At 44.9% G+C, this 12,442-nt stretch overlaps 1 protein-coding gene across 2 annotated transcripts in view; it reads right to left on the bottom strand.

Annotated features, from left to right (window-relative positions):
* LOC112240869 (plexin-B3) overlaps window positions 1-12,442 on the bottom strand; it is a 184,392-nt gene that overhangs the window by 85,575 nt on the left and 86,375 nt on the right. For both annotated transcript variants that reach the window (XM_042304332.1, XM_042304333.1), the window contains exons 4-7: window positions 11,193-11,372; window positions 3,431-3,559; window positions 811-911; window positions 233-437 (exon numbers count right to left, since the gene is read on the bottom strand). In XM_042304332.1, coding sequence (XP_042160266.1) covers window positions 233-437; window positions 811-911; window positions 3,431-3,559; window positions 11,193-11,372 — 615 coding nt within the window. The remainder of the gene's footprint in view (window positions 1-232; window positions 438-810; window positions 912-3,430; window positions 3,560-11,192; window positions 11,373-12,442) is intronic.

Below are 12,442 nucleotides of genomic sequence, written 5' to 3'. Positions count from 1 at the left end.
CCACAGTTCACCCACCTGAGTCACTATATTGCCACAGTTCACCCACCTGAGTCACTATACTGCCACAGTTCACCCACCTGAGTCACTATACTGCCACAGTTCACCCACCTGAGTCACTATACTGCCACAGTTCACCCACCTGAGTCACTATACTGCCACAGTTCCCCCACCTGAGTCACTATACTGCCACAGTTCCCCCACCTGAGTCACTATACTGCCACAGTTCACCCACCTGAGTCTCCTCCTCTCTGCTTTGGATGGCAGGCTCCAAGCTCTGGACAGTCACACACTGGTTGGCAGGCTGGTTGGCAGGCTGGTTGGCAGGCTGGTTGGCAGGCTGGTTGGCAGGCTGGTTGGCAGGCTGGTTGGCAGGCTGGTAGCTCCACAGCCAGTGGTTGGCTTGGCCCTCACGACTACACTCCATTCGACGACTACATCTGAATAAAGGAAAATAAACACAGATTACCATGGAGACAGCAGAGACTGTGTTCTAGTCTGGTTGTTAACACAGATTACCATGGAGACAGCAGAGACTGTGTTCTGGTCTGGTTGTTAACACAGATGACCATGGAGACAGCAGAAACTGTTCTGATCTGGTTGATAACACAGATTACCATGGAGACAGCAGAGACTGTGTTCTGGTCTGGTTGTTAACACAGATTACCATGGAGACAGCAGAGACTGTTCTGATCTGGTTGTTAACACAGATTACCATGGAGACAGCAGAGACTGTATTCTGGTCTGGTTTATCCACTGTGGTACCAATAAGATAGGTGATGCTGTAATGTGTTCTGTGTGGGCGTACAGTACCTTCCCTCCAGGACACACCAGCCACAGTGAGGGTCTCTGACAGACAGACAGGACTGGCAGTCAGGCTGTTGTTCACACTGAGATACAGACACCTTGGACACCTGAGAGAGAGACAGATTAGTTCTCTACATTATCAACTCTACAGATCTCAAGTCAAGATAAGACAAAAGACATCAGGTCTATTATCCACATGGAACTAAAAGACATCAGGTCTATTATCCACATGGAGATAAAAGAGGAGACATCAGGTCTATTATCCACATGGAGATAAAAGACATCAGGTCTATTATCCAGGTGGACCTAAAAGACATCAGGTCTATTATCCACATGGACCTAAAAGACATCAGGTCTGTTATCCACATGGACCTAAAAGACATCAGGTCTATTATCCAGGTGGACCTAAAAGACATCAGGTCTATTATCCAGGTGGACCTAAAAGACATCAGGTCTATTATCCAGGTGGACCTAAAAGACATCAGGTCTATTATCCAGGTGGACCTAAAAGACATCAGGTCTATTATCCAGGTGGACCTAAAAGACATCAGGTCTATTATCCAGGTGGACCTAAAAGACATCAGGTCTATTATCCAGGTGGACCTAAAAGACATCAGGTCTATTATCCAGGTGGACCTAAAAGACATCAGGTCTATTATCCACATGGAACTAAAAGACATCAGGTCTATTATCCAGGTGGATCTAAAAGACATCAGGTCTATTATCCACATGGAGATAAAAGAGGAGACATCAGGTCTATTATCCACATGGACCTAAAATACATCAGGTCTGTTATCCACATGGACCTAAAAGACATCAGGTCTATTATCCACATGGACCTAAATGACATCAGGTATATTATCCACATGGACCTAAAAGACATCAGGTCTGTTATCCAGGTGGAGATGAAAGACATCAGGTCTGTTATCCACATGGACCTAAAAGACATCAGGTCTATTATCCAGGTGGACCTAAAAGACATCAGGTCTATTATCCAGGTGGACCTAAAAGACATCAGGTCTATTATCCAGGTGGACCTAAAAGACATCAGGTCTATTATCCAGGTGGACCTAAAAGACATCAGGTCTGTTATCCAGGTGGACCTAAAAGACATCAGGTCTATTATCCAGGTGGACCTAAAAGACATCAGGTCTGTTATCCACATGGACCTAAAAGACATCAGGTCTGTTATCCAGGTGGACCTAAAAGACATCAGGTCTGTTATCCACATGGACCTAAAAGACATCAGGTCTGTTATCCACGTGGACCTAAAAGACATCAGGTCTATTATCCACATGGACCTAAAAGACATCAGGTCTGTTATCCAGGTGGATCTAAAAGACATCAGGTCTATTATCCACATGGACCTAAAAGACATCAGGTCTGTTATCCAGGTGGACCTAAAAGACATCAGGTCTGTTATCCACATGGACCTAAAAGACATCAGGTCTATTATCCACATGGACCTAAAAGACATCAGGTCTATTATCCACATGGAGATAAAAGACATCAGGTCTGTTATCCAGGTGGACCTAAAAGACATCAGGTCTATTATCCAGGTGGAACTAGAAGACATCAGGTCTGTTATCCACATGGACCTAAAAGACATCAGGTCTATTATCCACATGGAGATAAAAGACATCAGGTCTGTTATCCAGGTGGACCTAAAAGACATCAGGTCTATTATCCAGGTGGAACTAGAAGACATCAGGTCTGTTATCCAGGTGGAGATAAAAGACATCAGGTCTGTTATCCACATGGACCTAAAAGACATCAGGTCTGTTATCCAGGTGGACCTAAAAGACATCAGGTCTGTTATCCAGGTGGACCTAAAAGACATCAGGTCTATTATCCAGGTGGACCTAAAAGACATCAGGTCTGTTATCCAGGTGGAGATAAAAGACATCAGGTCTGTTATCCACATGGACCTAAAAGACATCAGGTCTGTTATCCACATGGACCTAAAAGACATCAGGTCATTGTAGACGGTCAGGTCTATTTGTCCTGAATACAGTTCTTTGAGATTTATTTTCCTAAATATTTAAATCCTTTTTTAATGTAAATTGGATCCCATGTGTGGAGAAAAGTAAAAACACAAATAAAGGCATTTTCCAAATAGAGGCATTTTCCAAATGGCAAAACTAAGAGATATTTTCCTGAACTTTCTGGACCAAAAAGACTGTCTAATCTCCAGGACTAAAAACAGTGTCTAATCTCCAGGACTAAAAACCACTGTCTAATCTCCTGGACTAAAAAAATACTGTCTAATCTCCTGGATTAAAAAATACTGTCTAATCTCCTGGATTAAAAAACACTGTCTAATCTCATGGACTAAAAAAACACTGTCTAATCTCTTGCACTAAAAACACTGTCTAATCTCCTGCACTAAAAAGCACTGGGCTATGGTAGCTAGTGGTACTGAGGTCTACCTTGCCGTCAGTGAGGACGTAGACATTCTGCCCAGACTGGTCCAGTAGTAGGTCAGCGTTGACTGGACTGTCCTGGTCCACCAATACACTCTGATACAGAGTGGGTCTAGGGGTAGTGGCTAGGGTCTAAGGGTAGTGGCTAGGGGTTAGGGTCTAGGGGTAGTGGCTAGGGGTTAGGGGTAGTGGCTAGGTGTTACCTTGCCGTCAGTGAGGACGTAGACATTCTGTCCAGACTGGTCCAGTAGTAGGTCAGCGTTGACTGGACTGTCCTGGTCCACCAATACACTCTGATACAACGTCCCCGTTGTGTCAGGCTGGAGAAATACCTGACCGGAGAAACAAGGACAATATTTACTCTCTCTTTCACACACAAATGCATGTACACAGTCATATCTCAATGGACTGGTGTTGGTGTGTATCGCAGCATTGGGCATGGACCCCACTGCTCAGCTCAGCGTGTTCGGGTGAAAATCTGTTGCCATTAGATGAGTAAGGACCAATAAGTAGCTAAATTACAAAAAATGATTAACTTAGAATTTCCTATAAATACCTAAACATAAATATAGTATAATAAATGTACTCGATAATGGAAACATTTAAAAATACTGTACATGAATGAACGTTACCTAGCTCGAGTCGGCTCACGTTACCGAGCTCGAGTCGGCTCACGTTACCGAGCTCGAGTCGGCTCACGTTACCTAGCTCGAGTCGGCTCACGTTACCTAGCTCGAGTCGGCTCACGTTACCTAGCTCGAGTCGGCTCACGTTACCTAGCTCGAGTCGGCTCACGTTACCTAGCTCGAGTCGGCTCACGTTACCTAGCTCGAGTCGGCTCTCACGTTACCTAGCTCGTGTCGGCTCACGTTACCTAGCTCGAGTCGGCTCACGTTAACTAGCTCGAGTCGGCTCACGTTAACTAGCTCGAGTCGGCTCACGTTAACTAGCTAGAGTCGGCTCACGTTACCTAGCTAGAGTCGGCTCACGTTACCTAGCTAGTGTCGGCTCACGTTACCTAGCTAGAGTCGGCACACGTTACCTAGCTAGAGTCGGCTCACGTTATCTAGCTAGAGTCGGCTCACGTTACCTAGCTAGAGTCGGCTCACGTTACCTAGCTAGAGTCGGCTCACGTTACCTAGCTAGAGTCGGCTCACGTTACCTAGCTAGAGTCGGCTCACGTTACCTAGCTAGAGTCGGCTCACGTTACCTAGCTAGAGTCGGCTCACGTTACCTAGCTAGTCGGCTCACGTTACCTAGCTAGAGTCGGCTCACGTTACCTAGCTAGAGTCGGCTCACGTTACCTAGCTAGAGTCGGCTCACGTTACCTAGCTAGAGTCGGCTCACGTTACCTAGCTAGAGTCGGCTCACGTTACCTAGCTAGAGTCGGCTCACGTTACCTAGCTCGAGTCGACTCGTGTTTCCTCAATAAGTAGCTATCAGCAGAGTCAGTGCTAGTAAGAAAAGAGTTGCGGCATTAAACAAGATACTCTTTGAAGAAGTAGGTTTTCAGATGTTTTCCAGACACTACAACCAAGGATGCTGTATAAATTAAGATAGTTCACTCAGGCCCCTTTAGCATTGAAAAAAAAATAGCCAGTTCCTGTCTACTTAAGGGGGTGGCTCTCCCATAGACAACAATATGATAGCAGCTGGATCTGGTCTACTTAGTTCATTGACTTTTATTGAAACAGAAGAAGAAAAAAAACAAGGGAGTTGATGTCTCACTTCCTCTTCCATCTCTGACTAGAACACTTCATATTCTGTAATTCCGTACCTTTGTAACAGTATATTTGAGGAGCTTTGCATGGAGATACACAGATCTCAGTAATGTAACAAATGTTTTCCTACCCCCCGTGGCACTACTATCCTATGGGCCCCTGTAAAGAAATGTAGGGAATAGGTGCCATTTGGCACACAACCCTCCTCACAGTGCTGGCCCACAATGCACTGCACATGGCATTCCCTCTGGGGCCAGTAACCAATCAGCAGTCAGAACATGTCCTACTGCGTTGCCTTCGGACATCACACACACCTCCTGCGTTAGGAGAAGCTGGGGTAATTCGTTCCCCTTCTGTTACACCTTCCGCCCCGGGGTAAGACGCCTCCGTGCTAGATACAAACACAAACCACCGCGATGTGGACACGTGATCCACCCCTCCCATATTATCCCCCTCTTACCCAGGATGCACAGCTTGTGCCCAAAACACTGACAGACTGCTCTACACATGCCACAGGCACATCAATACAATCACTATTTACGTACACATCAACATTAGGGAGACCTGGCTGGGAATATCTTGCAATGAAAACCACTAGGAAAGTTTTTCAGTTGGAATTACATGGGGGCTAGGGAAGGCCAGGCACCCCACCCCCACCCCCAATGGGGCACCCCACCCCCACTGGGGCACGCCACCCCCACAACCAATGGGGCACCCCACCCCCACAACCAACGGGGCACGCCACCCCCACAACCAACCGGGCACCCCACCCCCACCCCCAATGGGGCACCCCACCCCCACCCCCAATGGGGCACCCCACCCCCACCCAGGCACCCCACCCCAACCAGGCACCCCACCCCCACCACCAATGGGGCACCCCACCCCCACCACCAATGGGGCTCCCCACCCCCACCACCAATGGGGCTCCCCACCCCCACCACCAATGGGGCTCCCCACCCCCACCACCAATGGGGCACCCCACCCCCACCACCAATGGGGCACCCCGCCCCCACCACCAATGGGGCACCCCGCCCCCACCACCAATCGGGCACCCCGCCCCCACCACCAATCGGGCACCCCGCCCCCACCACCAATCGGGCACCCCGCCCCACCACCAATCGGGCACCCCACCCCCACCACCAATCGGGCACCCCACCCCCAAATCGGGCACCCCACCCCCAAATCGGGCACCCCACCCCCAAATCGGGCACCCCACAACCAAATCGGGCACCCCACAACCAAATCGGGCACCCCACAACCAAATCGGGCACCCCACAACCAATTCGGGCACCCCACAACCAATCAGGCACTACTTTAGACCAGTGTCCATTGGGCTCTGTGTGTGATTAGGGAGTGCGTTGTTAGTGTGTGTGTGTGTGGCTGTGTGTGTGTGTGTGTGGCTGTGTGTGTGTGTGGCTGTGTGTGCGTGGCTGTGTGTGTGTGTGTGTGTGTGTGTGTCTGTGTGTGTGTGTGGCTGTGTGTGTGTGTGGCTGTGTGTGTGTGTGTGTGGCTGTGTGTGTGTGTGTGTGTGTGGCTGTGTGTGTGTGTGTGTGTGTGTGGCTGTGTGTGTGTGTGTGTGTGTGTGGCTGTGTGTGTGTGTGTGGCTGTGTGTGTGTGTGTGTGTGGCTGTGTGTGTGTGTGTGTGTGGCTGTGTGTGTGTGTGTGTGTGGCTGTGTGTGTGTGTGTGTGTGGCTGTGTGTGTGTGTGTGTGTGTGTGGCTGTGTGGCTGTGTGTGTGTCTGTGTGTGTGGCTGTATGTGTGTGTGTGTGTGTGTGCGTGGCTGTGTGGCTGTGTGTGTGTGTGTGTGTGTGTCTGTGTGTGTGTGTGTGTGTGTGTGTGTGTGTGTGTGTGTGTGTGTGTGTGTGTGTGTGTGTGTGTGTGTGTGTGAGTGAGTGATTAGGGAGTGTGTCGTTAGTGTGTGTGGGAAGGTATCTATCCTGAGGACTGGCAGGCAGCACTAGGCATTGTGGGGCTGAGCAGGATCTGGTTTCATCAATAATTCACATTAGCAACATGTTTCATGTTAATTAACTCTCGGTGGAACTGCCTGTTGGAACAGTGGTAGTGGTTAACACAGTACTAATGAAGAGTGTAGGGGTGGGCAGCCGGCGTGGGCCCGCTTTCTAATGGAGATGAAAGTAGGGGTGGGAAATCTTTCCTGCCAAGGGCTGTTCCACACGCCTTTTATCCAAACCATTGGACTCTACTACCCCGCCCCCCACACATACACTGCTGCTGCACCAAATACACTGTATATAGCCATGTTATTACCTCCCTGTATATAGCCATGTTATTACCCGGTACTTCCTGTATATAGCCATGTTATTACCCGGTACTCCCTGTATATAGCCATGTTATTACCCGGTACTCCCTGTATATAGCCATGTTATTACCTGGTACTCCCTGTAGATAGCCATGTTATTACCTGGTACTCCCTGTAGATAGCCATGTTATTACCTGGTACTTCCTGTATATAGCCATGTTATTACCCGGTACTCCCTGTATATAGCCATGTTATTACCTGGTACTCCCTGTATATAGCCATGTTATTACCTGGTACTCCTTTATATAGCCATGTTATTACATGGTACTCCCTGTATATAGCCATGTTATTACCTGGTACTCCCTGTATATAGCCATGTTATTACCTTATACTCCCTGTATATAGTCATGTTATTACCTGGTACTCCCTGTATATAGCCATGTTATTACCTGGTACTCCCTGTATATAGCCATGTTATTACCTGGTACTCCCTGTATATAGCCATGTTATTACCTGGTACTCCTTTATATAGCCATGTTATTACATGGTACTCCCTGTATATAGCCATGTTATTACCTGGTACTCCCTGTATATAGCCATGTTATTACCTGGTACTCCCTGTATATAGCCATGTTATTACCTGGTACTCCCTGTATATAGCCATGTTATTACTTGGTACTTCCTGTATATAACCATGTTATTACCTGGTACTCCCTGTATATATCCATGTTATTACCTGGTACTCCCTGTATATAGCCATGTTATTACCTGGTACTCCTGTATACAGCCATGTTATTACCTGGTACTCCCTGTATACAGCCATGTTATTACCTGGTACTCCCTGTATACATCCATGTTATTACCTGGTACTCCCTGTATACAGCCATGTTATTACCTGGTACTCCTGTATATAGCCATGTTATTACCTGGTACTCCCTGTATATAGCCATGTTATTACCTGGTACTCCTGTATATAGCCATGTTATTACCTGGTACTCCCTGTATATAGCCATGTTATTACCTGGTACTCCCTGGATATAGCCATGTTATTACCTGGTACTCCCTGGATATAGCCATGTTATTACCTGGTACTCCCTGTATATAGCCATGTTATTACCTGGTACTTCCTGTATATAGCCATGTTATTACCTGGTACTTCCTGTATATAGCCATGTTATTACCTCCTGTATATAGCCATGTTATTACCTGGTACTTCCTGTATATAGCCATGTTATTACCTGTTACTCCCTGTATATAGCCATGTTATTACCTGGTACTCCCTGTATATAGCCATGTTATTACCTGGTACTTCCTGTATATAGCCATGTTATTACCTCCCTGTATATAACCATGTTATTACCTGGTACTCCCTGTATATATCCATGTTATTACCTGGTACTCCCTGTATATAGCCATGTTATTACCTGGTACTCCCTGTATATAGCCATGTTATTACCTGGTACTTCCTGTATATAGCCATGTTATTACCTGGTACTCCCTGTATATAGCCATGTTATTACCTGGTACTCCCTGTATATAGCCATGTTATTACCTGGTACTCCCTGTATATAGCCATGTTATTACCTGGTACTCCCTGTATATAGCCATGTTATTACCTGGTACTCCCTGTATATAGCCATGTTATTACTTGGTACTTCCTGTATATAACCATGTTATTACCTGGTACTCCCTGTATATATCCATGTTATTACCTGGTACTCCCTGTATATAGCCATGTTATTACCTGGTACTCCCTGTATATAGCCATGTTATTACCTGGTACTCCCTGTATATAGCCATGTTATTACCTGGTACTCCCTGTATATAACCATGTTATTACCTGGTGCTCCCTGTATATATCCATGTTATTACCTGGTGCTCCCTGTATATAGCCATGTTATTACCTCCCTGTATATAACCATGTTATTACCTGGTACTCCCTGTATATAGCCATGTTATTACCTGGTACTCCCTGTATATAGCCATGTTATTACCTGGTACTCCCTGTATATAACCATGTTATTACCTGGTACTCCCTGTATATAGCCATGTTATTACCTGGTACTTCCTGTATATAACCATGTTATTACCTGGTACTCCCTGTATATAGCCATGTTATTACCTGGTACTTCCTGTATATAGCCATGTTATTACCTCCTGTATATAGCCATGTTATTACCTGGTACTTCCTGTATATAACCATGTTATTACCTGGTACTTCCTGTATATAGCCATGTTATTACCTGGTACTCCTGTATATAGCCATGGTATTACCTGGTACTTCCTGTATATAGCCATGTTATTACCTGGTACTTCCTGTATATAGCCATGGTATTACCTGGTACTTCCTGTATATAGCCATGTTATTACCTGGTACTTCCTGTATATAGCCATGTTATTACCTGGTACTCCCTGTATATAACCATGTTATTACCCGGTACTTCCTGTATATAGCCATGTTATTACCTGGTACTTCCTGTATATAGCCATGTTATTACCTGGTACTCCCTGTATATAGCCATGGTATTACCTGGTACTTCCTGTATATAGCCATGTTATTACCTGGTACTTCCTGTATATAGCCATGTTATTACCTGGTACTTCCTGTATATAGCCATGTTATTACCTGGTACTTCCTGTATATAGCCATGTTATTACCTGGTACTCCCTGTATATAACCATGTTATTACCCGGTACTTCCTGTATATAGCCATGTTATTACCTGGTACTTCCTGTATATAGCCATGTTATTACCTGGTACTTCCTGTATATAGCCATGCTATTTTTACTCATCATTATTATTCACTGTTTCAAGTCACTTTCTATTTGATCTGTTTTATCTTTAACTCTGTAATGTTGGAAAAGGACCTTGGCGATGACAAGCATACCCATAACATGATGCAGCCACCACCATGACTGAAAATATGAAGAGTGATGTGTTATATTTGACCCAAACACAATCCTTTGTATTCAGAAGATAAAGTTAATATGGCAATTTATTTGCACTTTTACTTTAGTGTTTAGGAATATTTATATTCTGAACAGGTTTACTTATTTTCACCGAGTATGGATTAACGATGATGTTGATCCATTTTCTCTCATCACAGCCGTTCAACTAACTAGTCACCATTAGGTATCTGTAGCCTGTATCTTTGTAGTGACTGGTTGTATTGATACACCATCTACAGTGTAATTAATAACTCCACCATGATCAATGCTTTTATATTTCAAATTCAGGCTGTAACACAACAAAATGTGGAAAAAGTCAAAGGGTGTGAATACTTTCTGAAGGCTCTGTAAATACAATAGACATAATATCTTATGGAGAACGTGTGACGGAGAACGTGTAATGGAGAACGGAGAACGTGTAATGGAGAACGTGTAATGGAGAACGTGTGACGGAGAACGTGTGACGGAGAACGTGTGACGGAGAACGTGTGACGGAGAACGGGTGATGGAGAACGGACAGCTAGCTTCAGTCCTCCTCTGGGTACATTGACTTCAATATAAAACTTAGGAGGCTCATGGTTCTCACCCCCTTCCATAGACTTACACAGTAATTATGACAACTTCCGGAGGACGTCCTCCAACCTATCAGAGCTCTTGCAGCATGAACTGATATGTTGTCTACCCAATCAAAGGATCAGAGAATAATTCTAGTACTGAAAGCACAAGCTACATCTAGCTAGCACTGCAGTGGATAAAATGTGGTTGGTAGTTGACTCAGAGAGAGAGAGAGACAATAGTTTTTAAATTAATATATTCCAAAATGAAGGAGAAGCAGAGAAATAGAGAGTCATTTTTTTCAGTTTCACTTGTTTTAGCTAGCAAACGCAGCTAGCTAGTTTAGCGCACTGAAACTCCCTGCCACAGCCATCCATTCTTGTCCCCCAGCAATGCGATGGTGTGTGTGCCTCTCGTTACTGTGTGTGTGTGTGTGTGCCTCTGTGTGTGTGTGTGTGTGTGTCCGTGCGTATATACCTTGTGCAGCCATCCGTTCTTGTCCCCGAGCAGAGCGATGGTGTGGCCGACCTCGGTAGTGGTGGTGACCGCGGTGAGTAGAGTGTCCCTGGTCAGAGAGGGGGTGGCTGACAGGGGAACCGCAGAGGCGATGGGGCTGGGGGTGTGTTCTCCTCCACACGGGTACTTCTTTAACGAATCCTAAAGAAAAGAAGAGTCAGAGGTGATTGGTTGATTAAAATACAAAATACATATAAAAGTGATCCGGCAAAAGACAACATTATGACATCACTGTATTCTGTATCAGAAAGACAACATTATGACATCACTGTATTCTGTATCAGAAAGACAACATTATGACATCACTGTATTCTGTATCAGAAAGACAACATTATGACATCACTGTATTCTGTATCAGAAAGACAACATTATGACATCACTGTATTCTGTATCAGAAAGACAACATTACGACATCACTGTATTCTGTATCAGAAAGACAACATTACGACATCACTGTATTCTGTATCAGAAAGACAACATTACGACATCACTGTATTCTGTATCAGAAAGACAACATTATGACATCACTGTATTCTGTATCAGAAAGACAACATTACAACATCACTGTATTCTGTATCAGAAAGACAACATTACGACATCACTGTATTCTGTATCAGAAAGACAACATTATGACATCATTGTATTCTGTATCAGAAAGACAACATTATGACATCACTGTATTCTGTATCAGAAAGACAACATTATGACATCACTGTATTCTGTATCAGAAAGACAACATTATGACATCACTGTATTCTGTATCAGAAAGACAACATTACAACATCACTGTATTCTGTCATGACTCCTGGTCGAGGATCAAAAAGGCCTCAGATCATCTTAGTAAATAGCTGACAACAACCTCACCCTCTTACCCACAGAAGGAGAGGAGGGGGTGGGCCGGTTTTGACACCTTAACACTCGGTCGTAAATTAAAGCAGGAGGGGAATCTCTCCCTTTGCTCCTCAGTATTGGGAAAGGAATGTCTTTGTTACAGAGACAAACTATAACACCCAAAGAGAGAACTTTCAAACAATATTTCTAAGATATGACTGTTAAGGAGGGTCTGTGGAGATTTGAAGAATAATCAGGTCATATTGTTTATTATTTTGTGAAACACATTCAAATCAAATGTTAGTACCAGGTATTATTTTGGGAAACACATTCAAATCAAATGTTATTTGTCAAATGCTCCAAAGACCTGACAGTGAAAT

This window comes from Oncorhynchus tshawytscha, linkage group LG22 (genome assembly GCF_018296145.1).
Source record: "Oncorhynchus tshawytscha isolate Ot180627B linkage group LG22, Otsh_v2.0, whole genome shotgun sequence".
NCBI lineage: Eukaryota > Metazoa > Chordata > Actinopteri > Salmoniformes > Salmonidae > Oncorhynchus > Oncorhynchus tshawytscha.
Note: the sequence above shows the minus strand (reverse complement) of the source record. Positions and strands in the feature narration are given on the sequence as shown.